At 67.1% G+C, this 22,299-nt stretch overlaps 13 protein-coding genes and 3 non-coding genes across 16 annotated transcripts; 12 read left to right on the top strand and 4 right to left on the bottom strand.

The window, feature by feature from the left end:
- The first annotated feature begins 66 nt into the window (after nucleotides 1-66).
- Q8F55_003596 lies at nucleotides 67-153 on the top strand. Its single transcript has one exon. It is a non-coding gene; the product is annotated as a tRNA-Val (tRNA).
- A 5-nt stretch (nucleotides 154-158) lies between these two features.
- On the top strand, nucleotides 159-245 carry Q8F55_003595. Its single transcript has one exon. It is a non-coding gene; the product is annotated as a tRNA-Glu (tRNA).
- A 438-nt stretch (nucleotides 246-683) lies between these two features.
- On the top strand, nucleotides 684-1,937 carry Q8F55_003594 (uncharacterized protein; the record flags this gene model as incomplete). Its single annotated transcript, XM_069352127.1, has 1 exon — nucleotides 684-1,937. One exon carries the CDS (start codon nucleotides 684-686, stop codon nucleotides 1,935-1,937), a length of 1,254 nt encoding a protein of 417 aa, XP_069209545.1.
- A 504-nt stretch (nucleotides 1,938-2,441) lies between these two features.
- Nucleotides 2,442-2,981, top strand: Q8F55_003593 (uncharacterized protein; the record flags this gene model as incomplete). Its single annotated transcript, XM_069352126.1, has 1 exon — nucleotides 2,442-2,981. One exon carries the CDS (start codon nucleotides 2,442-2,444, stop codon nucleotides 2,979-2,981), a length of 540 nt encoding a protein of 179 aa, XP_069209544.1.
- A 93-nt stretch (nucleotides 2,982-3,074) lies between these two features.
- On the bottom strand, nucleotides 3,075-3,740 carry Q8F55_003592 (uncharacterized protein; the record flags this gene model as incomplete). Its single annotated transcript, XM_069352125.1, has 1 exon — nucleotides 3,075-3,740. The coding sequence occupies one exon, from the start codon at nucleotides 3,738-3,740 to the stop codon at nucleotides 3,075-3,077; it is 666 nt and encodes a 221-aa protein (XP_069209543.1).
- Nucleotides 3,741-4,842: 1,102 nt separating this feature from the next.
- Q8F55_003591 (uncharacterized protein) lies at nucleotides 4,843-6,103 on the bottom strand (the record flags this gene model as incomplete). Its single annotated transcript, XM_069352124.1, has 3 exons — nucleotides 4,843-5,537; nucleotides 5,571-5,686; nucleotides 5,739-6,103. 3 exons carry the CDS (start codon nucleotides 6,101-6,103, stop codon nucleotides 4,843-4,845), a joined length of 1,176 nt encoding a protein of 391 aa, XP_069209542.1.
- A 517-nt stretch (nucleotides 6,104-6,620) lies between these two features.
- Nucleotides 6,621-7,530, top strand: Q8F55_003590 (uncharacterized protein; the record flags this gene model as incomplete). Its single annotated transcript, XM_069352123.1, has 4 exons — nucleotides 6,621-6,666; nucleotides 6,699-6,964; nucleotides 7,068-7,234; nucleotides 7,272-7,530. The coding sequence occupies 4 exons, from the start codon at nucleotides 6,621-6,623 to the stop codon at nucleotides 7,528-7,530; spliced, it is 738 nt and encodes a 245-aa protein (XP_069209541.1).
- Nucleotides 7,531-8,008: 478 nt separating this feature from the next.
- Nucleotides 8,009-9,009, top strand: Q8F55_003589 (uncharacterized protein; the record flags this gene model as incomplete). Its single annotated transcript, XM_069352122.1, has 3 exons — nucleotides 8,009-8,036; nucleotides 8,072-8,247; nucleotides 8,358-9,009. The coding sequence occupies 3 exons, from the start codon at nucleotides 8,009-8,011 to the stop codon at nucleotides 8,997-8,999; spliced, it is 846 nt and encodes a 281-aa protein (XP_069209540.1). The 3' UTR covers nucleotides 9,000-9,009.
- Nucleotides 9,010-9,800: 791 nt separating this feature from the next.
- On the top strand, nucleotides 9,801-10,159 carry Q8F55_003588 (uncharacterized protein; the record flags this gene model as incomplete). The annotated part of the gene is made up of 3 exons (XM_069352121.1): nucleotides 9,801-9,918; nucleotides 9,966-10,046; nucleotides 10,095-10,159. 3 exons carry the CDS (start codon nucleotides 9,801-9,803, stop codon nucleotides 10,157-10,159), a joined length of 264 nt encoding a protein of 87 aa, XP_069209539.1.
- Nucleotides 10,160-12,002: 1,843 nt separating this feature from the next.
- On the top strand, nucleotides 12,003-12,588 carry Q8F55_003587 (uncharacterized protein; the record flags this gene model as incomplete). Its single annotated transcript, XM_069352120.1, has 3 exons — nucleotides 12,003-12,042; nucleotides 12,078-12,114; nucleotides 12,159-12,588. 3 exons carry the CDS (start codon nucleotides 12,003-12,005, stop codon nucleotides 12,586-12,588), a joined length of 507 nt encoding a protein of 168 aa, XP_069209538.1.
- A 980-nt stretch (nucleotides 12,589-13,568) lies between these two features.
- Nucleotides 13,569-13,941, top strand: Q8F55_003586 (uncharacterized protein; the record flags this gene model as incomplete). Its single annotated transcript, XM_069352119.1, has 2 exons — nucleotides 13,569-13,767; nucleotides 13,820-13,941. The coding sequence occupies 2 exons, from the start codon at nucleotides 13,569-13,571 to the stop codon at nucleotides 13,939-13,941; spliced, it is 321 nt and encodes a 106-aa protein (XP_069209537.1).
- A 407-nt stretch (nucleotides 13,942-14,348) lies between these two features.
- Q8F55_003585 (uncharacterized protein) lies at nucleotides 14,349-17,070 on the top strand (the record flags this gene model as incomplete). Its single annotated transcript, XM_069352118.1, has 5 exons — nucleotides 14,349-14,444; nucleotides 14,485-15,253; nucleotides 15,292-15,371; nucleotides 15,407-16,337; nucleotides 16,373-17,070. The coding sequence occupies 5 exons, from the start codon at nucleotides 14,349-14,351 to the stop codon at nucleotides 17,068-17,070; spliced, it is 2,574 nt and encodes an 857-aa protein (XP_069209536.1).
- A 183-nt stretch (nucleotides 17,071-17,253) lies between these two features.
- TAL1 (Transaldolase) lies at nucleotides 17,254-18,708 on the bottom strand (the record flags this gene model as incomplete). Its single annotated transcript, XM_069352117.1, has 4 exons — nucleotides 17,254-18,034; nucleotides 18,107-18,181; nucleotides 18,310-18,399; nucleotides 18,680-18,708. The coding sequence occupies 4 exons, from the start codon at nucleotides 18,706-18,708 to the stop codon at nucleotides 17,254-17,256; spliced, it is 975 nt and encodes a 324-aa protein (XP_069209535.1).
- Nucleotides 18,709-19,450: 742 nt separating this feature from the next.
- RPL23A (60S ribosomal protein uL14) lies at nucleotides 19,451-20,423 on the top strand (the record flags this gene model as incomplete). Its single annotated transcript, XM_069352116.1, has 4 exons — nucleotides 19,451-19,460; nucleotides 19,800-19,886; nucleotides 20,021-20,273; nucleotides 20,360-20,423. 4 exons carry the CDS (start codon nucleotides 19,451-19,453, stop codon nucleotides 20,421-20,423), a joined length of 414 nt encoding a protein of 137 aa, XP_069209534.1.
- A 480-nt stretch (nucleotides 20,424-20,903) lies between these two features.
- On the bottom strand, nucleotides 20,904-20,975 carry Q8F55_003582. Its single transcript has one exon. It is a non-coding gene; the product is annotated as a tRNA-Gln (tRNA).
- Nucleotides 20,976-21,502: 527 nt separating this feature from the next.
- On the top strand, nucleotides 21,503-22,276 carry Q8F55_003581 (uncharacterized protein; the record flags this gene model as incomplete). Its single annotated transcript, XM_069352115.1, has 4 exons — nucleotides 21,503-21,530; nucleotides 21,565-21,704; nucleotides 21,737-22,099; nucleotides 22,133-22,276. 4 exons carry the CDS (start codon nucleotides 21,503-21,505, stop codon nucleotides 22,274-22,276), a joined length of 675 nt encoding a protein of 224 aa, XP_069209533.1.
- Nucleotides 22,277-22,299: the final 23 nt, after the last annotated feature.

Genomic DNA, 22,299 nt, shown 5'->3' with positions numbered 1-22,299 from the left:
CAGGACGATCAATCGCGCCTGGGTGTGGCACGCTCACCATCAACCCACTGTCCCCACTTTCACCAAGGCCACTTAGCTCAGCTGGTTAGAGCGCATGCTTAACACTCGATAGCGTTACGCATGAGGTCGGCGGTTCGATCCCGCCAGAGGTCAGGTTCTCTTCGCTAGTATATCGGTTAGTATAACCGCCTCTCATTGGAGAGTTTCAATCGCGGTAGAGCAGGGTTCGACTCCCTGGCGGAGAATTTCCTCTTTTGTCCCCCCACATATATGGGGGTCTGATTGTTTTGCTAGGCGCAGACCCAGGTCTAAGACCTGTCGGACCCCGGGGGGTATAATAGGCATTATACCCCATCAGGTCTGGACAGGGGGTACACTGTACAAGGATTATATTAGGTACATAGAGTTGCAGAGTGATAGCGGCTCTCTCATTGCTTTTGTGCAAGCATTATGAGCAGACCTGCGGACATGTGGCACACCGCCTCGTGCTCCATCATTGAAAGAGAGTGCGAACGTGTTGTCGCCGTCACCGCCGCGAGTGGCAGTGGCAGTGATGGTAGTGTGGCAAACGTCCCAGCATTGCAGTTTCGCAACCCCCTTCGCTCTCAACTTCTCCTCATAAACCGACCCCCTCTCACTTCCCTCCCATCCCTCTCCCCACGTAACAAATCGCCACGCCCACCATGTCGGCCCCCCCGCCCAGAAATCCCGCCCGCAACAGCAGCCGCAGCAGCCATGCCACCGCCTCTGACGGTAGCACCATCCGCCCTCCCAAGAGCATAACCGCCCCCTCGTCCGCAAGCAGCACCGCCCGCGCCTCTACCAGCACCGCCCGCCCGGCCCCCAGCGCTGCCATTCGCCCGCCCGACGTCCGTGCCGACCGCTCGGGCGGGCCCAACGACGCCCTCTGGGCCCACCGCTTCACCTACACCAGCCGCGCGACCCGCTCTTCCGGCAGCATCCGCCCGTCCAACATCCCCGCCAACCCTGCCAGCCAGTGGGACGTCGGGTGGGTGCACGCGTCCAACGCGGCGACCTACGCGTCCGAGGTGCGCTCGATCATCTCGTACGCGACCGAGAGTGCCAGCGGCAGCACCTCGGTCACGGCGCGCCCGCTGCACCCCCTGCGCGCGGCCTACGCGTACATGCAGGCGTCGGACTTTGGCGCCGCGGTGCACGGCACACTGCCCCCGTCGCGGCTGTACGCGGTCCTCCGGCCCGGCCTCCGCCCGCGCGAGGGCGCGCCCCTCCCCGCCGAGGCGGCGGCCCACCTCGCCGCCGCGCTGCCCGGCATCGGGGCCTTCGCGTCCGCGTGGCTCCACCTCGCTGCGCTGGTGGGTAGCGCCGACCCCCGCGTCGTGCCGCCCATGGCCAAGCACCTCGAGTGGCTGGTGTGCATGGTGCCCCACTTCACGTGGCACTCGGTGTGCGCGTTCCACGTGTTCATGACGCGCCCGCTCTTCGAGCGCGGGCTGCGCGCGAGCAGCTGGGACGGGGTGGATTACATGGACGAGCGGTACACGCGCCTGCTGTGCCGCCTGAGCGCGGCGCAGAGGGTTACGGGGAGCGCGAGCGGGGTGGGCGTTGCGAGGGGTGGCATGGGCACGAGGCCCACGCTGAGGCACGCGACGGCCGTGTGCATGCTGTGGAACTACAACAGCTGCCCGCTGTTCGGCCCGCCTGGCCCGTGCCGCTCGGGCAGGCAGCACGTGTGCATGACCTGCCTTGGGGGCCACAGGGCGGCCGAGTGCCCCGAGGGCAGGCAGGCCGAGTGGCATGCCGTCGGGACCGCGGCGCCGGCCGCGCCCGCGTGCTACTGGTGGAACAGCGGCCCCTGCGCCGAGCCGTGCGGGTGGGGCCTGAGGCATGTCTGCACTATCTGTGCGGGTGCGCACAAGAAGGGCGTGTGCCCGCACCAGCTGGCGGGTGGCATGTAGATAGTGGGAGTGATGTATCTGTTGTGAAGGCATTGTGGCACGAGTGTGGCGGGGGTAAGTGGCAGCTGGGTTGTGCAGAATACACGCACTCGCACTTGTGCGACGCACATCACTCACCGAGCCACAAGAACAGATCACACACACACACGCACCCTCTCGCACCCATTCCATTGTCGCCACCCGTGTGCGGTACACACCCATCCTTCGATGAACAAATGCGGGCGCACACACCAACACAACCCATCATCCGCCCTCGTTCTCACCATCCGACCCACTAACCTGCTGTTTTCTCCTCGCACCTTCTGCACCAGCCCTCCTATAAATTCACCCACACCATCTCTTACCCATTCATTCACCTCGCATCACTCCCGCTCACATACTTGCCCTCGGCGTTCCCATCCCCACCCCCCAATCCAGTATCCTCAAGCACCCACACCCCAGCGATCCACGCCACCCAACGCAAGAAGGCGGCGACCACCCTAAAGCGCAGCCCCCGCCGACGCCATGACCACCCTCGTGGCCATTGACAAGGACACACTCCGCGGCCGCTTCTGGCAGCTCGACGCCGGCACCACCAAGCACTTCGATGCGGCGTACAACGGGACCCTACCCGCCGAGTATCTGTACACCATTCTCCCGCCTCTCGGTAGCCTCCGGCACCGCACCGATCAATATGGCATGGTCGTGGACGTGGTGAGCCTGATCGACAGCAAGTACGAGTCTGCGACGACCCCCATTTCGGCCTACCACTCCACCTGCCTCCTCACCGTCGCCATCCCTGACCTCACCACATTCTCAATCGCGTGGACCAAGCTCACATCCCTCATGGGGGCTGGAGCAAGCGACCCAGCCGAGGGCGTGCGACTCATGTTCGCCATGAACGAGTACTTCAGCTGGCTTGCCTGGGCCTCGACGGTCTACACCTGGAAGTCGGTGTGCCACTACCACATTCTTTTCACCGGCCCCATCTTTCGCGAGGGGGGCAGTGCTGAAAGGCTTCTCGACCACGGTGCCACGGGCCTCGAGGTTCTCGTCCCCAAGTAGTGCCGGGATGCAAAGGGTGGCACGGTGCCAACTAATAACTGAGCCACCCGTGTGCATTTGCTACCATCTACGGAAACTACGCCCACTACTTCCCTACGCACCGCGCAGCGCGTCGATGCCCTTCTGGAACTGGTCGTACGCGGCCTGCTTGAACGCAAGCCACGCCGCGACAGCCTTGTTAGTCGCGTCCTGCTGGGCCTGGAAGAAGGCGAGCTCTGCCGCAAACTCGCCGTTCTTGAACGCGTCCAGCCCTTTCTGGAGCGCGTCGGCCGCCTGCGCCGCCGCCTCCTTCCACTTGGCCTCGAAGTCGGGCGCCGCCGGCCCAGAGGGGATGGGGAGTCCAGGCGGCCACGCGGGGACGGGGGGCGTCGGGAGCCCAGGAGGCCACGAGGGGACCGTCGGGGTCGGGATGTTGCCCCCGCCCGGCAGGGCCGTGGGGAAGGCCGAGGGGAACGGCGGCGGGGCGGGGAGGCCGCTGGGCAGGCCCGGGACTCCAGGCGGCTTGGGGAGAGCCGTTGGGATGCCGGAGGGGAGGGCCGGAGGCGCAGGCAGGCCAGAGGGCACGGGGACGCCGGGGATGGGCCAGTTGAACCCGGCCGGCGGGGCGCCACTGACACTGCCCCCGCCGGAGACCTGCGCGCCGGAGGGGCCGGCGGCGCCGCCGATGCCGATCGCGAAGCCGCCACGCTCGGCGACGTTAACGGGGGCCGCGGCGGCACCGAGCGCGAGGAGGAGGGTGAAGAGGGCTGTGGGGAGCATTGTTGTGTTGGGGATGGTCTTCGCCGAGGCTCGCTCGGGGGGCCGCTTTATACCTTCTCGGGCGGGCTTGGGTAGAAAAAACAAACAGCGTAGACGACTCTGCAAGCCGGAGTAAACAACACTGAAGGCCGCACAAACATGCCACAGCGCCCAGAGATGGCTGCATCGCGCGTCAGGCCGATCAATCCGCCAATTCATCCGCGAAGTGCCACACTGGTGCCTCGTCCAGCAGCCCGGGCTAGTGGGCGACTTGTCAAACTCGGCGAGGTGGCGGGTGCCCGGATGTGCTTCGTGCTACTCGGCGTCGGCGCTGGGCTGATCGAGTGGTCGGTGCTGGCCCCGCCGCCGAGTGCTGCGCACCCGGCGTGCCCTGCTCAATGCTACGATCGCGTGCGCATTCCCGACAATTCAAACGCACGCGCAGTCTATATTTGTGCAGTGGCTGATGGCCGAATATGAAACAGCAGCATGCCTCGGACATGAATGCTAGCCTGGGCTATATCAGTCGCTACATATTCAGTGAATTTGACGGGGGGCTAATCGCCACACTCGCCCAGATCTGACCGAGCGCATCCCCCGTGCAGGCTGGGGTATCAGCATCCGAAGCGACAGCACCAGATCTCCGGGCTCCTGATCCCAGCCGACGTATCTCGGTCGGCGTGCTGCACAGTGGCAGTCACCATGACGAACACGCGACCGAAGCTGCGGCGCGCGCCAGATCTGATCGTCGGCTGGTTGCCGGACGCGTCTTGGGCAGGGCGTGGGGCACGCGCCGCTGAAGCCGACTCGTGCTTCGCCGGCACGCGACATGTGGCCCCGGGTGGAGGCAGAACTCCAGTACACGCCCGATCGATGGTCGTGTGCATTGCCGGGCGTGAACGCTTACCATTGTGGACTGCGGATGGAGTTTATGGAGTTGGGCGTAGATGCCCGATGAGTGTGGCGAGATCGACGGCCCTCGCGCTGGCAACGATCTCGTCGTCGACCCTCCCCCTCCCCCCCCCTCAACCTGAGACTTCAGACACGATGCATCGATTATCTGCTTGTACGATTATTCTTTCGTGTAACTCCTCCTGTAACTTCTGACCCCCCGCCCACTCACCTACCCCGCAACGCCCCTTGCACACAAACTCTGCCTCCCCACAAGCACCCCCGCGTACCCGCCAAGATGCACCGCCAAGCCGAGGTACTGCCTGAACCCGCCCATGCCTCCGGGGCGGGCCTCCACGCTCGCGAGGCACTGGTCGTCCTCCTGGCCCTCGCACACGATGTAGTCTTCGCCGTCTCCGTTCGGGCGCGAGATCCACAGCTCGCCCGCGGGGTGGCGGAAGCCCCACTCCCTCAGCGGGAGGTGGGGCACCATGTCGTTGTAGTTCACGACGTGGAGGCTGCGGTGGGGGAGCGTCGCGTCGACATAGTCGGCCCAGTGGGCGTTCCCGACGCGCGGGGACGCAAACAGCCGCGCGTGCACCACGGCCTGGGGGAACGTGTGTTGGAGGTGCACTGCGATGAGGTGGCCGAGCGCGCCGCCCAACGAGTGGCCCGCGACGAGGATCTGCGGCGCGCTCTCGTTCCCGATGCTGCTCTCCACGCCGGCGCGCACGCCCGCCGCCAGGCGCCGGAACGTGCGGTAGAAGCCCCGGTGCAGCGTCACACCCGCGGCCGGCGCCCCGGGGAACTCGTCCTCGGTCGGGACAGAGTGCCGGATGTCGAGGTCGTCGGTGACTGATGCGAGCGAGTGCGGGTTCGTCCCGGCCGCCGCGACGATCGTGTGCGTCCCGTTGTTCACCACGATCCCTGCGAGTCAGCGCCGCCGTACAGCCCACGTACACCACGGCACCGCGGCGTGGTTGCCGCCCGTGGCGTGCACGGTGATGTTGCCGAGGTTGTCGCAGTGGTGCCCGCAGAGCCACTTTGCCGTTTCCGACGGGCCGCAGTAGACGAGGCTGGGTGGGAGGGGCGGGGTCAGTGGTCGGCGCATGGCGGGAGGGGACCTACGCGGCGTACTGCGCCGGCTCGTGGATCAGGTCGTGTGCCTCAGCGCGGGTCAGGTGCCGGCGTGAGGGCCGCGCGCGCTCCGGCACGGGCAGGGGCGCGGTGGTCAGGCTCTGGGCTGGGCTGGCGCGGCTGTCCGGGAGGACGGCGGCGAGGTCGGCCAACGAGTTGGAGTTGTTGCGCGTGTACGTCCCGTTTCCTAGCACGTCGGCGGCTCCGAGGTCGTGGGGCGTGCGGCGGAGCAGCGTGAGCACGCCGGCCGCGGCGCTCACCCCGCGCTTGACGTCGAGCGGCGGCACGCTCGGCCCACGGAAGAGGAGGTACCCGACGACGAGGTAGGGCAGGAGCGAGAGGGCTTGGTACCACATGTTGCTTGGGGTTGGGGGGCATGCATCGGCGCTACGGGCTCGCTCTTATCATGGCTGCAGGCTGCTTGCCACCCCCCGCTCCACGGGCCAGACTTGGTAGTCGGTGGGTGGTTACTGCCCAGGCACGGCCGCCACATGCCACACGACGTCCGAGTCGTACCCCGCTGCGTACCCCGCCCGACGAGTCGAGAAGGGGCCCGCCGCACGCGCGTACATGCAGCAGCGTGTGTACATGTCGTGCACGAGCGCAGAATGGCGCAGTGGGCAATCGGCGAGCTGCGAGGTTCATGACGTCCTGCGTGGTGCTTCGGACTCGCACTGGTGCGGCACACGTTGCCGATTGCCCGCCCGGCGCGACGCACGCGCCGAGCGCCACTGCACACGGCGCGTCGACTTCACAGACCGACACTGCGCGACGCACTGATCGCCTGTGCGCGCCTCTGCACAGCGCCGCCGTCTCTCATCCCAACATGCACTTGCCTGACTCGACTGCACTCTTCTCCTCCAACTCACCACGATGCTCGCGCACGCCCTGCTCACCCTCTTCGTCCTCGCCGGCGCCGGTACGTCGAGCCCCGTTACCAGCTGACGCCAGCCCTCGCCTCGCCCGACCGTGCGGCCGTCGCTCGCGCCCAAGCCGCAGTGTTCGACGGGCCCGCCGCCGCCCTCCATCGCCGCCAGAGCGCGACGGCCCCCGCCGCCGCCGGCGGGTCGACCGGGCCCAGTGGCATCGTGTACGCCACTGCGTCTGGCACGACCGGCGAGCCGCTCGAGTGCGTGGGCACCTGCACGACGTGGGACGCGTTCTACACCGGCTGTGTGGTGAACAACGATACGGCGAGCTGCTTTGGGATCTGTACGGTGAGTGCGGCGGGCGGCGAGCGAAGCGAGCCGCTGGTGGGAGGGCGCAGGCTTGTCGGCCGGGCGCGGCTGCACGACCCCGTTGTCCTGCTCACCCACCCAGCCCTACGCGTGGAACAAGGTCACCGAGTGCTTCAGCTGCCAGATCACGGTCAAGCAGTTCAACGCGACCAAGATCGAGACCATCAAGGAGAGCCTGCAGTCGCTCGCGGCCGGGTGCGCCGAGGGCGGGTCGCCCGTGGGCTCGATCGCGCCGCTGACCTCGGCGCCGTGAGTTGGGGTGTGGTGCCGAGTTGACGAATGCTAGGGGCACGACCAACGTCCTATCCGACCTGACGGTGGCGACGCCGAAGCCGGGCACGCCGACGGCCGCGGCGAGCACGAGCCACAGCACCAACGGCGCCGTCGGGCCGGGCGGCGGCATCCCCATCGTGCCGGCGAGCACGAGCACGAGCACCTCGCAGCCCGGGGTCACGAGCAAGCCCGCGTCGGGGGCCGCAGACGACGCGCTCTCCCTCGCCGCCGTCCTCGTCGTCGTGCTCGCCTCGACGCTGGTCACGCTGTGAGGGGTGTTGACGGACTGTGGTGGCTGGTATTGCGCATTGCTGTGACGTAGCGTGGGTGGATTAATACGTGCCTGGACCCGGTAATGCGGTCGAGGTCGAGGCCTGCTAGCTGAAAATAGCGGGCGGTGGGCGATAGCGCGGCGGCGGGCGAGCGGCAGGATGAGCCCGCGGCGTCGTCTGTCGCTGACACTGTCGTCTGCCTCGCGGCGCACGCAGAGTGACTGACCGCGTCAACTGACTGACATGCACTGACAGCAGGCAGCGGCATAGCGACATGCCCGCGCCGTCGTTGTGCTGCCGACGAACGTGCCGCCCACAACACTAGCGCGGGCCGCCAGGCACCCGCCAATATGACCCAAAGCTGTCCGCCAAGCGAGTGGTGGGCAGCTAGCCAGATCGCGGGGGTGCGGAACGAGCATACATAGTGCGGAAGAGACGTCTCTGCCCTCTCCTCGCCATCGCCCACACCCCCACCACCATGCTCGCGCTCGTCCTCGCCGCTGCTCGTGAGCGCTGCCCCACGCCGCCCCGCTGACCCCAGTGCCCCTCGCCGCGGCCTACTCGCCGGCGCACATCGACGCGGTCGCGCGCCGCGATGCCTCGCTCGCGCCCCGCGGTGTAAACTACCCGACCGAGTGCCAGACGCCCTGCATCTCCTGGGACAACGTCTACAATGCCTGCATGGCCAGCTCGGCGCAGTGCGGCCAGATCTGCACTGTGAGTCGGCTTCCACCTCGCCCTCCCCCTCCCCGAAGCCTCCACCTCCCCTCCCCCTCCCCGAAGCCTCCACCTCCCCTCCCCCTCCCCGTCCCGCTGCTGACGCCCAGGCCGAAAACTGGGGCGGCATGCTCAACTGCTACAACTGCATCGGCCGCGTCGAGGGCTACACGGCCACGCAGCTCGCCAACCTGACCAGCTCGGTCGTGAGCCTCGCCGACAGCTGCAAGGTGCTCGGCACGCCGGTCACCGGCCCGACCGAGCTGACGGTCGCGCCGGTCTCGACGCGCCCGCCAGTGCCGGCCAGCTCGGCGCCGGGCCCGACGACCACCGCGGGCGTGGGGGCCGGCACGGGTGCGGGCGGGGTAGGCGCGGGCTCTGGCGGCACTGGCTCTGGCGGCACTGGCTCTGGTGGCACTGGCTCTGGCGGCACTGGCGCGGCCGCGGGCACTGGCTCTGGCGGCACTGGCTCTGGCGGGGCTGGCGCGGGTGCCGGCGCCGGCGTGGGCGGCACCGCCGGGCTGCCCTCCACGCAGAATGTCGCGCCTGCCGCGTCCTCGGCCCCGGCTGGCGGCAGCGGCGGCGGCGGCGCGCTCCCGTTCAGCGCGCCGGCGGGCTCGGGCGGCGCAGCGGGTGCAGCGGCCACCCCGTCGGCTTCCACTCCGCCCCGGAGCGGGGCGGGCGCGCTCGGCGTGTCGCTGCTCGCTGTGCTCGCGGCGGTTGTGGTCGCGGCGGCTGGGTGCGTTCTCTAGGCTCGGCTGGATACTGGCGACTGGGTTGGGATGCAAGTAATGACGGGCGCGTCGACTGGTCACTCACCGACTCAACTGCGACTCACTGCCGCCGGCTCGGCTCACTGACTGGCTCAACGCGCCGACTCACACTCACTAGAACATGCCACACGCACGACGTCATTCGGGCAAAGCAGGCTGCTATCGCTATCAGCCCGCGCCGCCGCGCCCGCACCTCGCCGAACTCGGACAGACCTCTCCTGCCGCAGATTACAGATGCCGGCGTGGGCGAAATACAAACGGCGCAGCAGGATTTGTATTCGCGACGCCACCCCCAGGGCCGGGGGCTCCGGGCGCTCGCCTCGGCCCGTCTAATCCCCCCGCGTCCATTGGCCTGCGCGCCCACGCTGATCCCACTGCGGCGGCGCCATGCATGGCACCCTGGTATCTGGCAGAGCGGACGTCAGAACGACGCCCGGAAGCCCCCGCCGAGTGACTCCGTGCCGCCGGCAGCGGTGCCTGGATCCACAATCCACCACCCACAGACAAGACAACGAATGTGGCGTCGGGCACCACCGCTCCGGTTCTGGGCGACGCCCCGGTTGGTGATGGTTGTCCATGTTGGACCGGACCGCGCCGGCCACGAGCGGCCCATGGTGCTTGGGGACCGGGAGATGCCGACCGCGAGCGTGTATATAGCTGGCCTTGGGAGGCGGGGTTGGACAGCATCAGCAACTACAGCACAACCACTCCAGCCTCCCAAGCCCACTCCGCTCTCTCAGCACCAAGCCCCCCAACCCCAAACCCACACCCACCCTCACTATGTTCGCCCGCGCCGCCGCCCGCACGCTCGCCCGCCCCGCCCTCGGCCTCCAGACCGCGTCCAAGCGCTTCGCGTCGAGCGCGCCCCCGTCCGGCAAGGAGCGCCGCTACCTCCGAGGTGAGCCCGCCGTCCACCGCGCCAGCACTCGCTAACCAGCGCCGCAGACATGCCCGTCGACGTCTACCCCCTCGCGTTCCTCGTCACCGTCGTGTGCTCGGGCTCGGTGTACATGTGCGCGCATCATCGTGAGTGCCGCTCCTTCTGCTGTGACTAGCGCTGACGCCACGCCGCAGTGATCACGGACAAGTCGCTCCGCCTCCTGCCCGACTCGGTGCGCGCCGAGAAGAAGTCGCACTAAGCGCGCGCGCTACGAAACTGTTGTACATTGTACAACTACCGCCATTGGATCTGCCCCATACGGGAATGTACAAATAGAGATGGATAGAAGTGATCGCTGCGAGCGGGCGCGGGCGGGCGAGTTGGGCTGCGTGGCATGAGCTGGGACAGGGCTCGAGTCTGGGGTGGCCGCAGCTAGCAGCGACGGCGAGCAGCGAGCAGCGCCGAGCCTGAGCCTGTCTGCAGCTCGGCACCCCGAGCCCAGTCAGCCAAGTCGCCCCAAAGCACGGGCAGCGCGTGACCAGCTCAGCCACACGTCGGGTGCAAGCCAGCCGGTGGGACGATGTCGGCTCGGTCGCGTCCTGTACGCGGGGCCCAGCGAGCCAGCAGGCTGCACGTGCCACAGAGACAATGGGCGCGCGTGGTGGCGGCGGCGGCGGCAGGGGGTAGGGGCTGGGGCGCGGACCGCAGCCGTGGGTTTATCGTCTCCTTGGCACTGGCCCTCGCATCTGCCTGCAATGTCGATCGCCTCGACGACCGACGCACTGGAACCGCTCCACGCGGTGCATGATCGCTGTTCTTGGCAGCGTCAGCAGCACCGCTGCACTGCAAGCTCGGCTCGGCTGGCGGCGGCGCAGGCAACGTCCGATTCGGAATCGCTGGTTGGACCGCCGTAGTGGCCGGGACACAGCGCCACCGGGCGTCCCGCGTCCAGGCGGGCCTGGTCGGGTCGGGCCTGCAAGTGTCTCAAGCATGCATCTGCCGGTGGTGCACCCCGCTCGCTACTGGCCCACCCAGGGCCGGGTCGTACTAATGAATATGCAGTGTCTCGTCGGCGCACTGCTGCCAGGCTCAAATTACATGGGGCCCCCGCGCGGCGGTGCCGCCGAGCCTGCCTGCACTGTTCCACTCCGATCGGCGGCGGTGGCGCAGGCGCGGCGCGACCCGTCGTCGTCGAGCAGCGACGGGCGATGGGACGAGCAGCGGCGGGGTACATAAGGCGGCGAGCCCCCTCCTCTCGAACAGACTCTAGGGCGCGGCCCTCCTTCCCATGGTGTGTGGTTGTGCTTTCACTCGCGGCGCTGACTTGACTTGCAGGGGCCAGCAACACCCACTCCCGCGGCTTTGGCTGCATACGCACGGCATATACACGAATACACGGGCCGCGATGGGGGTGGGCGTGGGCTGGTCGGGGGATGGGAGCGAGGAGGGGCATACACGAGCCGCCGGGCCCGCGCGCGATGAAACACGACGTGACGCTTGTAGCGCATGCAGATAAACGTTGCTGCGAGATGCTGCTGCTGGTGCTGCTTGATGCCGGCCTGCCTCCGCCGGCGCCGGCGCCGCTCGACGCTCCGCCATGCCCCCCTCCGTCCCCTGTGCTGTTCCGTAGCTCACATTCCGCGCCGAAAGCGGTGCAGACGGCGCGGCAGCGCGCTCACGCGGCCGTGTTTGTGGCAGCGGGGGCATGTTGCAGCTAACATGCCCCCGCACTCGTCGCCCCAACAACAGTAGTGCAATCCGCGCGTCCGATGTCGCCATGGCGCGTGAAGGCTGCACGCGCACGCACGCGCAGACCACCCGCTGCGGCCCCGACCGCGAGCGGCCGCCCCAGCCCCCCGGCGTCTGGCGCCCCCCCCGCGCCGCCCGCGCCGCGGCACGTACCCTGCGCAAAAGGTTTGGACTCGCTCGCGGCGCGCTCTTGCCAGCACTAACACGTTGGCGATTGGCGGGGGAATGACGACTCGAAACGTCTTGGGGCAGTCGCGTCTGCACGAGGAGGGTGTGCGCGCACGAGCTGCCCAGTATAAGACGCACCGCGCACGCGTCGCGCTCACATCCCCCCACTCACCGACTCATTCACAATGCTCGTCCGCACCACCGTCGTCCTCGCCCTCGCTACCCGTGAGTCTTGTTCCCGAGTGGCGCCTAACAGCCAGTCGCGACCGCCAACATCCAGGTCCGCCCCCGCCAGGCGTAAGTGGCGAGGCTAGCCCACTGACAGCACGCTGACCCCCCAGCAACGGCACCGACGCTGCCGAGTCCAGCGGCGCCGAGGAGTCTGCCGACCCCTCTGCGTCGGTCGACCCGTCGGCCTCTGCCGACCCGTCCGCCGAGGCGTCGGGCGAGGCCTCTGGCTCGGCCGAGGCCTCCTCCTCCGCGGGCCCCACCTCCGCCGCTGCCTCGAGCGCCGCCGCGACCTCGGCCCCCGCCGCCACTTCCGCCCCGGCTGCGTCGAGCGCCTCGTCCCACGCCGCCTCGTCGTCGGGCGGCTCGGCCGCCGCCGGCACCTCCAAGGCGGCGAACGCGACCGTTTCCGGCTCGGGCGCGAAGAACACGTCCGCCGCGACCTCCAAGCCCGCTGCGGCTGGCCTTAACGCCCCCATCCCCGCCGCTGCCGTCGCTGCCATGGTCGTCGCCGGCGTGCTCGGCGCCGCTGTGTCCTTCTAAGAGCCAGTTGTAGAGTAGATGCCGGCGGATGCTATTTAATGCCGTTGGGTGGGTGTGCATGGGTGCTGGCCTGGGCGGGCTGGGAATAGATCTTGCGGCATGCTGCAGTGGTGATTGCGAGTGATGGTGGGATCGGGCGGACGGTGCGTGCGCCGGCCTGCCTGGAGCGCCGGCCTGCCTCTCCAGGCAGGAGCCAGACGCCGCCGCCACCCCCCACCCCAGCGCTGCACAAAGCCCCGTGAAAGGCCTTGACCGTCCCGTCAATGCATGGATCCCAGGCTGGATTCCAGAACGTGCGCGGGATCGGCGGCGTGCGGCGCTGCTTGTCCTGCATGCATACTGGGACGTGGAGTGGCGAGGAGGTGGCCAGTGGTGGCCTGGTGGGCCAGGGCTATCACCCACCCCTCACCTTGGAGGGAATCTGGCCTGGGTGCCCACGTTGCTTTCCAGGCCTTTCAGCCTTTGACGCCTCCTTGTCTAGGAATTTCCTGCATTTTGCGCATTTCCTGTCGAGCGAGCGCCACGACGAGCAGAGCAGAGCAGAGGCCATTCATTGTCGGCCAGGATGCCGTCGAGCTAGCCTCTACCAGCTGCCCTCAGCCGGCCCTGGAACTGACTGACCGGCCTGCTCCCCTCCCTCTCACTAGCTCACTCACTCCCCGAGGCCCACCTCTCGTCACCCCCCCACCCCCGGAACCCCCGACAAGGCCGGCTCCAGCTCCACTGCAGCGACGCAGCGACGCCTCGCAACGCCTCAATTGTGTGCCTTCTCGGTTGGCGACTCGGCAACTACAAAGCAATTTGAAGACTGCACCTGGTGGCTCGTCGCTGTGCCCTGCCTGCTCTTCGCCGGCGAGCACGCCCACGCCCACAGCAGCGCCGCCTATAAGCACGGCCATTGAGACATGCATCGTCCCCACCCCTCAGCACTGGCTGCTTGACGCCCACACACGCGCATCACACACCCACACCCACTCGCAATGAAGCTCGCCGCCGTCGCCCTCGCCCTGCTCGCGACCGTTCTGGCCGCCCCCGCGCCAAACCTCGTCACCGACAACACCGAGTCGGTGCTCGACAACGCGTGCAGCGCAGAGTGCGACTTTGTGACGTTTGCCGCGCCCAAGCTCGGCGGCGAGGACGCCCACCCCCTGTGCAATGACGAGGGACGGCGCGCGATGCGTGAGTAGATGGTCCCAGTGTCGCCAGCCCAGCCCGCTCACACCCGCCGCAGTCCTCTGTGCCCAGTGCATCGACGAGGCGTACCCCGGGTCTGGGTACGAGCACTCTGCGCGGTCAGAGTACGACATTGTGATTGCCGCGTGCGACCAGCGCGCGCAGCCCTTCTGGCAGTAGAGCACGCGTAGGGGAGCAGGCCCAGCGCCGTCCCCTCCTCTTTGACGACAAAAGCATCAACGATTGCACGACGATTTTGGGATTTGTAGGGACTTGGACTCTTTTGGCGGGCGGCGGGCGGGCCGACCCGGGCAACGACGTAGCATTATGCATTGTCTTGAGCTGGCCTTGTTACTGGGTGTGGGGAGGAGCACTGGCGAGAGAGCATACCGCTGTCGAGAGAGCATACCACTGCGTCGCACTGTGCATGTCGGACGACAGCGCCTGGCGTGGTGACTGGCGCGCGGTGCCCCGGGATTCCCGCCGCGACACGTCGCAGAGACAGTGCCTTGCCATCGTCCAACTTTCATCGCTCGTCCATATCCTCCCCTCCTCCCCCCTCCCAAGCCGCCGCGCCGCAACACACCATGCGGAGCTGGACGGCGCTACTCGTCGCGTGCGCCGCCGTGGCGCACGCCCTGTCCGACGCCGAGCGCGCGTCGTACCGCGACCGCACGCGAGCGGTGAGCTCTTGCCCCTCCCCCGCGCCCCCTAACCACACAGGCCTTCAAGCACGGGTTCGACAGCTACATGGCCTACGGGTACCCGCACGACGAGGTGCGGCCGCTGAGCTGCACGCCCATGTCGCGCTTCACGGCCGACAAGAACGACATTGGCATCATGGACATTGCGGCCAACTGCAGCCTCACGCTCATCGACACGCTGCCCTCCCTCCCCGACCTGTACCCCGAGGCGTTTGCCGACGCGGTCGAGCGCGTCGCGACCGCCGTCTCGTTCGACCAGGACGTCAAGGTGCAACTGTTCGAGATGACGATCCGCCCCCTCGGCGCCCTGCTGAGCACGTACCAGATCCTCGAGCGCCTGCCCTCCCCGCCCAAGCTGCAGGCCGAGTTCCTCGGGCTCAATGGCGAGGTCGACGCCAAGCGGCACGCGAAGCGCATCCTCGCGCTGGCGAGGGATCTCGCAGACCGCATGATGCCCGCGTTCGACACGATCACGGGCCTGCCGTGGGCGAGAATCAACCTGCGTCGCGGGCTGGCAAAGACTGAGACGATCGAGACGTGCGCCGCGGGCGCGGGCAGCCTCACGCTCGAGTTTGGCCTGCTCTCGAGGTTGACGGGCGAGCCGAGGTACGAGGCGGCGGCGCGCAGGGCCTTCTTCGCCGTGTGGAAGCGCCGCGTGCTCGGCACGGATCTGCTCGGCAACGCGATCGCCGTGTCGCATGGCCAGTGGCTCGCGCCCGGCTTCAGCGGCGTCGGCGCAGGCATGGACTCGTTCTTCGAGTACGCGCTCAAGACGGGCATCGTATTTGGTGGGTCTGGGGCATTGGCGGCGCTGGCTGACGCAAAGACGACCCAAAGTTTATCGACGTGTACTATGACGCCAATGCCGCGATCCAGCACTTTGTGCGCACGCACGACGGGTTTATTGTGGGTGTGCTGGCTGGCGCCCGGCTGACGAGCAGTACCGCCCCATCCACCTCAAGATGCTGTCTCCCTCGCAGCCGCCATGGATCGACTCGCTGTCGGCATTCCACCCCGCGCTCATGGTGCTCGGGGGCGACATCGAGTCGGCGATCCGCAGCCACCTCGTCTTCTGGAACCTGTGGCGCAAGTACTCTGCCATCCCCGAGAGCTGGGACCCCGAGAGCCGCGAGCCGGGGTGGACGGGCTGGCCCGGCCGGCCAGAGTTTATCGAGTCGACATACTACCTCTTCAAGGCGACGGGCGACCCGTTCTACCTGCGCGTTGGGGTGCGCGTGTTCGAGGATATCATGCGCCGCACAAAGGCCAAGTGCGGGTTTTCCAGCCTGCAGGACGTGGTCACGGGCGCGCGTGCAGACCGGCAGGAGACGTTCCTCCTCTCCGAGACGCTAAAGTACCTCTACCTCCTGTTCGACGCCGCGCCGTCCAAGCAGCCGCTCAACTCGGTCTTCACGACCGAGGGGCACCCGATCCACCTGCCAAAAGAGCTGCACAACCGCACCGCGGCTGCCGGGCGATCGCAGCGACACCGCGGCGAGGACCTCTGGTGCCCGCTGTACCACGCCCCAGCGTACATGGGCGTGCGGCTCGGCATCGAGGCGCGCGCCGACTACGACTATGCGCGGTCGCTCGTGTTTGGTTTCGACGCGGCGAGCGCCGACGCCGAGGACTCGCCCGTCGCCAAAAGTCTGTGGGACCTCGGCACCTGTGTCGAGCCGGTCCAGCCCCAGTTCCTCGTCGACACGCTCATCGCAAACGACAGGCACGACAACGCGACCGAGGTCCCGCACGGCAAAGAGCTCGTGTGGCAGGCGACCAACGGCGACTGGATCATCAACAACACGTTTGGCAAGGGCACGCGGGTTGGGCTCCGCTGGCGCATGGACCAGCGGGGGTACGACGTTGCGACAAGTGAGTTTTTGCTGTTTGCGCAGCGCTGATAGGAGTCGCCGGCGCGTACCGCGTCCGCCCGGGCCAGCAGGTGCACGTCCTCGACGGCAAGGCCAAGGCCTCCGAGTCGGCGGCAGGCGCGCGCGGGCACGAGCCGGCGCGGGTCACGGCCGCGATCACGCCGCTCGCGCCCGGGTCGGCGCCGCTGCGGATCCCGATGTCGACGGCGACGTTTGGGCGCCCGTTCGCGGCCGACTTGGGGCTGTTTGGCGTCGACTCGCCACCTGCCCGGCTCGTGCTCAACGAGGCGAATGCGGCGGGCTGCGCGGAGCCCGATAGCAAGTTCAAGCCGCCGCCCCAGCCCTTCGTCATGCTCGTCGTCACGGGCAACTGCTCGAACGCGATCAAGGCGTACCATGCTGCCAAGGCCGGCGCGGCCGGCATGATCCTCGGCGACGACGCGCCCGCCGCGCGCCCGCTCGAGGACTACTTCCGCCCCACGGCCGCGAGCGAGCCCGACTGGGCTGCTGGCGCCATCGCAAACATTACGATCGGGTACGTCGCCAGCCCCCACTACCTCAACCTCGCGGCCCTGCTCAAGACGACGCCGCTGAGCGTCGCCGTCGAGCCGTTCGACCCCGACACGTCGCGCACCGACGGCGCGCCGTACCGCCGCGCATTTGAGACTGAGACCGGCACACGGTTACGCTTTGGCGACCACGACGTGGTGAACATCCAGGTGTTGGGCGCATGAGCGAGCATAAAAGTACACTCTACACTCCCCGCATAGACCTAGACTTGTACTACCTGTACTATTTCATGTCACAACGCTGCATTGGCCACAGGACTAGACTCCTGCTGAATTTGCGATGATTTTGTCTACTACTGCTACTGACTAGAGCCGGCACTCTGCACAACTCGCCGCCTACAGATCCGCTTACTCGGAGAGCTTGGCAGTGATGAGCTCCTTGAGCGTGTTGCCGTCCTTGGCAAAGCCGCGGATGCCCTCGTGGAGCTTGTCGAACGCCATCTGGTCCTGGAAGAGCTCCCAGCGGAACGAGGGCTCGTCGTTGATGAACGAGACCTTCTCGACGGGGTCCTCGGCACCGGCCTTCTCGACCGAGAGCTTCTTGGGCACGGGCTCGTTGGACGACTTGAGCTCCTCGAGGAGCTTGGGCGCAATGGTGAGGTAGTCGACACCGGCAAGGGCCTTGATCTCGCCGACGTTGCGGAACGAGGCACCCATGACGATCGTCTTGTAGCCGTGCTGCTTGTAGTAGGTGTAGATGTTGCGGACCGAGATGACTCCGGGGTCGGTCTCGGCGGTGTACTCCTGGCCGGTGTTCTTCTTGTACCAGTCGAGGATACGGCCGACGAAGGGCGAGATGAGGGTGACACCGGCCTCGGCGGCGGCAACGGCCTGGGGGAAGCCGAAGAGGAGAGTGAGGTTGCAGTGGATGCCCTCAGACTCGAGCTGCTTGGCAGCCTGGATACCCTCCCAGGTCGAGGCAATCTTGATCAGGACACGGTCGCTCGAGATGCCGGCCTCCTTGTAGAGGGCGATGAGCTCGTGGGCCTTCTTGATGGTGGCCTTGGTGTCGAACGAGTACTTGGCGTCAACCTCGGTCGAGACACGACCGGGGACAATGGCGAGGATGTTCTTGCCAAAGTCGACGAGGAGGCGGTCGACGGCAAGGTCGGCCTGGGCCTCGATGTCTCTGCGGCGTGTTAGATGACGCAATGACGTGGGCAGAGGCCACCAGTTGGGCCGCAACTCGTTCAACACTTACCCAGGCTGCTTCTTGGCGTAGGCAACGGCGTCGTCAATGATCTTGGCGTAAGTGGGGAGCTTGGCGGCAGCGAGGCTGGAAGGGCGTGTCAGTAACCTTGTCCGTGGCTTGCTCGCCGACCGGATCTAAGGGCGTATGTCCGGCGGGCCGTAGCCCCGCCCGCGACAATCCCCAAATCTCGGCGGCCCATCACACACACTCACATGAGCGAGGGGTTGGTGGTGGCGTCCTGGGGCTTGTAGGCGGCAATCTGCTCGAACTCGCCCGAGTCGGAGACGACAACGGTGCCGGTGCTGTGGGATGAGAGGTGGGGGAAGGCGGTGGGAAATGTGAGTGGGAGAGGCGACAGCGACGAGGAGGGGCGTGGGGTGTGGGTGAGGGCAGTTGCGAGAGGTCACAGGAGGGGCATGGCGTGAGGGTAGCAGTGCGCAACAGTGTAGATGAACGGATTCGACGGAGCAAGGAAGAACGTGTCAGCGGCGTTCAACATGGGGGGAGGAGAGGCGAATGCGCGCTGGCGCTGGCTGGCTGGCTGGCGCAGCCGGCGGCACGTCATTGCGTGGTAGTACTCACGCCTTGAGAGCGTCAAGAGAGTTGGACATTTTGGGTTATGCTAGTTGAAGTGATACTAGTTGGAGGGAAAGGAAGAGGGCAGAGGACGTGTTGGGGCTTAAAAGGAGAATGGCCAGCGGGCGGGGTGTCGATGACTACTGGGGATGGTGGTGGAAGGTGCAAGGAACGGGGCGGACGGACCGGCGGTTCACTGGGGGTTGGGGGCTGGGGTGGGGACCATGACTGGCTGGTGGGATCCATGACGAACATAGGGGGGAGGGGGGGGGGGGTGACGCTGGCCCCTGCCTGCCTGGCGCGCCCGTGCCCAGTCGGGGCTGCGGCTTGCGGCTACTGCTACCAGCCAGCGTTGCCTGCCACTGCCGCCCGCCGCGGCCGGTTGGCTCTAGGGCGGACCTTTCCCCCCGCTCACGTCGTCATTTACAAGGCAAAGCGGCTCACAAGCATCCGCGGCAGGCAATCCCTTCCGGACTGCGGTCCGACACGGTTCGACTCATCATCACGTGATGGGTCCCACGTGGCCTTATGCTCCCCCCACTTTGGCACGCTGCAAAGTGAGGGGAGCAGACTAGACCGCCCGGAATTTTGCGGCGTTATAGACGAAAACTGGCGACCAGCAACTTTGGCGCTGCGAGGACGATGCAGCCAGGGTGGTGGTCTGGTCGGTGGACTGGCTCTGGCTCGCTGGGCTGGGTGCGGCTCGCTGTCGGCCACAAGGTCTACAACCCACCAAGACACTGTTCGTCGTCGACACACCACCACACATCGCCAAAAATGTCCAAGTGTGAGTCGTCGCACTCGGCATGGGACGCGCGGGCGCGCAGCGGACGACGAGCGGAACGAGAACGAGCACGAGCGACGGCGACACGGCGGCGCGACATCGATTCGACGTGAAGAAATCTTACTCGGACGACTGGACGACGGCAGTGAGGACGGACGGAGTCGACAAACGGCGCAAAACGCACCCACGCCGTCATGCTCGTCACGACGCTGTTGACGCCGTCGCCGTCGCTGTACTCGTTCGCACGCTCGCTCGTCTGCTCGCTCGCACGCGCCCATGCCGAACCTATGCGCGCGCACCTGCGCTGCGCTGCAGAATTTCCGTACTGACTTTGCCTCCCAGCCGCTGCCACCGGCACCAAGTTCCGCATGTCCCTCGGTCTCCCCGTCGGAGCCGTCATGAACTGCGCCGACAACTCGGGTGCCAAGAGTGAGTTGAGGGGTGCGGTAGGCAGGCAGGCAGGCTTGGACTGTGGACGGCATCTGCCAGTTCTCGGTCTACCTGCCTGTCGGCCACGGCCAGCCCGCTCGCCTTGCACGCCGCACGTCGCTAACACGCCCCAGACCTCTACGTCATCTCGGTCGTTGGCTTCGGTGCTCGCCTCAACCGCCTGCCCGCCGCCGCCGCCGGTGACATGGTCATGGCTTCGGTCAAGAAGGGAAAGCCTGAGCTCCGTAAGAAGGTCATGCCCGCCGTCATCTGCCGCCAGCGCAAGCCCTGGCGCCGTAGGGACGGTGTCTTCCTCTACTTCGAGGACAACGCCGGTGTCATCGTCAACGCCAAGGGCGAGATGAAGGGTTCGGCTATCAACGGCCCGTGAGTGTAGCGACGGCGGCGGCGTCAGCCGTGCGCGCACGCGCAGTGTTGCGGCGCGTGAAAGGGGCAATAACTGACTTGCCCAGCGTCGCCAAGGAGTGCGCCGACCTCTGGCCCCGTATCGCCTCGAACGCCGGCACTGTCGTTTAAGCGCTGCGTTAGGAGGTTTACATGGGTGTACGATGCACGAGCATATCGATATGGGGGGTGTGGGGTGGGGGTTGTGTTCGGGGTGGGGGTTGTGTTGTGGGTGTGGGTTCTGGGTCGATGTTGGGCGTGGTGGGATGTGGGCTGGGTTAGACTGTCGTTCAACGCGTTTCGAGGTTTTGGTGTGGCAGACGAGTGTGGCTGTTTTCAGCGACGTTGGAGTCGTTTTAAGCGACGTTTGGACCGTTGTCAGCGGCCAGCTGGAGTGGAAACGGCCCCACCAGCCTGTCCGCGGCAGTTGGCGTCGCAAGGGCGGCGCAGGCAGCGGAGGTAGCATGGCGAGCAGCGGCGGTAGCCCAGCCAGCCGGCGCGGCGATCCCTCCCCCCGCCTACCTCCTTTGACTTGCCCCTCGTCTCCGTCTGCGTCGCCCGCCCGCCGCCAGCAAAACAAAATCAACCGCTCCTCGCGCCGCTGCACTCATTAGGTCCGACTGGGAATCGAACCCAGATTACAAGAATCAGAATCTTGTGTACTAACCGTTATACGATCAGACCGTGATTACGTGTTCAAGAGGGTGTGGGGTCGTCTTGAGTGTCGCATCACGTCGCCTGCCCCGTGGTCGGACGCAACACACAGCGGCCAGCATGCATGCATGCTCCAGGCTCCAGGAGTCATGTCTGCACGGGCCAGCCGGCGCCGAGAGATCCCAATCGGACCGGCAAGGGCTAGGGCAGCACCAGGACGACCGTGGCGAGTTCCTCTCCCCTGGTGCCACATCCCGGTGCCATCCCGGTACCGTCGTTGTCTGCGCGTCGATCCTCGCGAAGCCTGACGATGCTCTGCGTTCTAAAAGTTGCGACTCGCGATCTGGCGCGAGAAGCGGGAGCCGAGGGGACGGGGCAGCATCGTCGTTTGGCGCGAGCTGCGAGCCGGCATGCCCTAGATCGATCCAAGCCCCCGCGCGTCCTCAGCCATAAGAATGCACGAGGCCCAGATCTCTCCCACCTCACTCCCATACTAGCCCACTCGCCAACTCGCCACTCGCCGCTCCTCCCCACAGTCGTTACTCCCCACCCTCGCCATGCTCGCCCTCCTCCTCCTCATCGGTAGTGAGCAGTCTTCCCCTTCCCCGCTGACACCCAGCCCCCGCCTCCGCCACTTTCCACGCGCGCCAGGCGGACGCGCCCATCCCCCCCGCCTGCCGCGAGCCCTGCGCGCCCGTCGACGCCGTCTTTGGCGCCTGCCTCGCGGGCGACATGGCGACCTGCCTCGGCGTGTGTGCGGTACGTCTGTCCCGCGGTCTAGCTCACCCCAGCCCGCCACGCTCCCGCAGTTCAAGGCGTGCGTCGCGTGCGTGGGCGGCGCCAATCCGGCCACCAAGAGCGAGGTGGACGGCGTGCTCGATAGCATTGGCGGCGCGTGTGCGGCGCTCGAGGGCATGGGCGGGGCGAGCGCCGTCGCGGGGCTGCCGTCGGGCCTGGTGCCCAACGCGACTGCTTCTGGCCCGAGCGGCGACGCGTCTGCCGCTGGCCCGTCGGGGAATGCCTCTGTTGCCGGCAGCGCGAGCGGTGCCGCCGGTAGCAGCGCTTCTGCCACCCGTGGCGCCTCTGCTTCGTCCTCTACCGCTCCCGCCTCCGCCACCAGCCTCATCACCAACTCTGGCGCGCCTCCCAGCTTCGTGAGTGCAGATCCATCCGCGCCTGGCTGACAGGAGACTGGCCTCACCAAGACCACGGGCCCGGGCAGTGCGCCGAGCGGCGGGACCATCGCGCCGCAGCCCAACGCCGCAACCCGCACCACGCTCAGCCCGCTCCTCCTCGCTGCTGCTCTCCTCACCCTCGCCGCCCTTGCCTAGTAACCATGTCCATAATTCAGAGG

The sequence above is a fragment of the Vanrija albida genome (assembly GCF_041260175.1).
Source record: "Vanrija albida strain AlHP1 chromosome Unknown contig_3, whole genome shotgun sequence".
NCBI classification, from domain to species: domain Eukaryota; kingdom Fungi; phylum Basidiomycota; class Tremellomycetes; order Trichosporonales; family Trichosporonaceae; genus Vanrija; species Vanrija albida.
The sequence above is the reverse complement of the archived record's forward strand: the minus strand, read 5'-3'. Positions and strand labels throughout refer to the sequence as shown.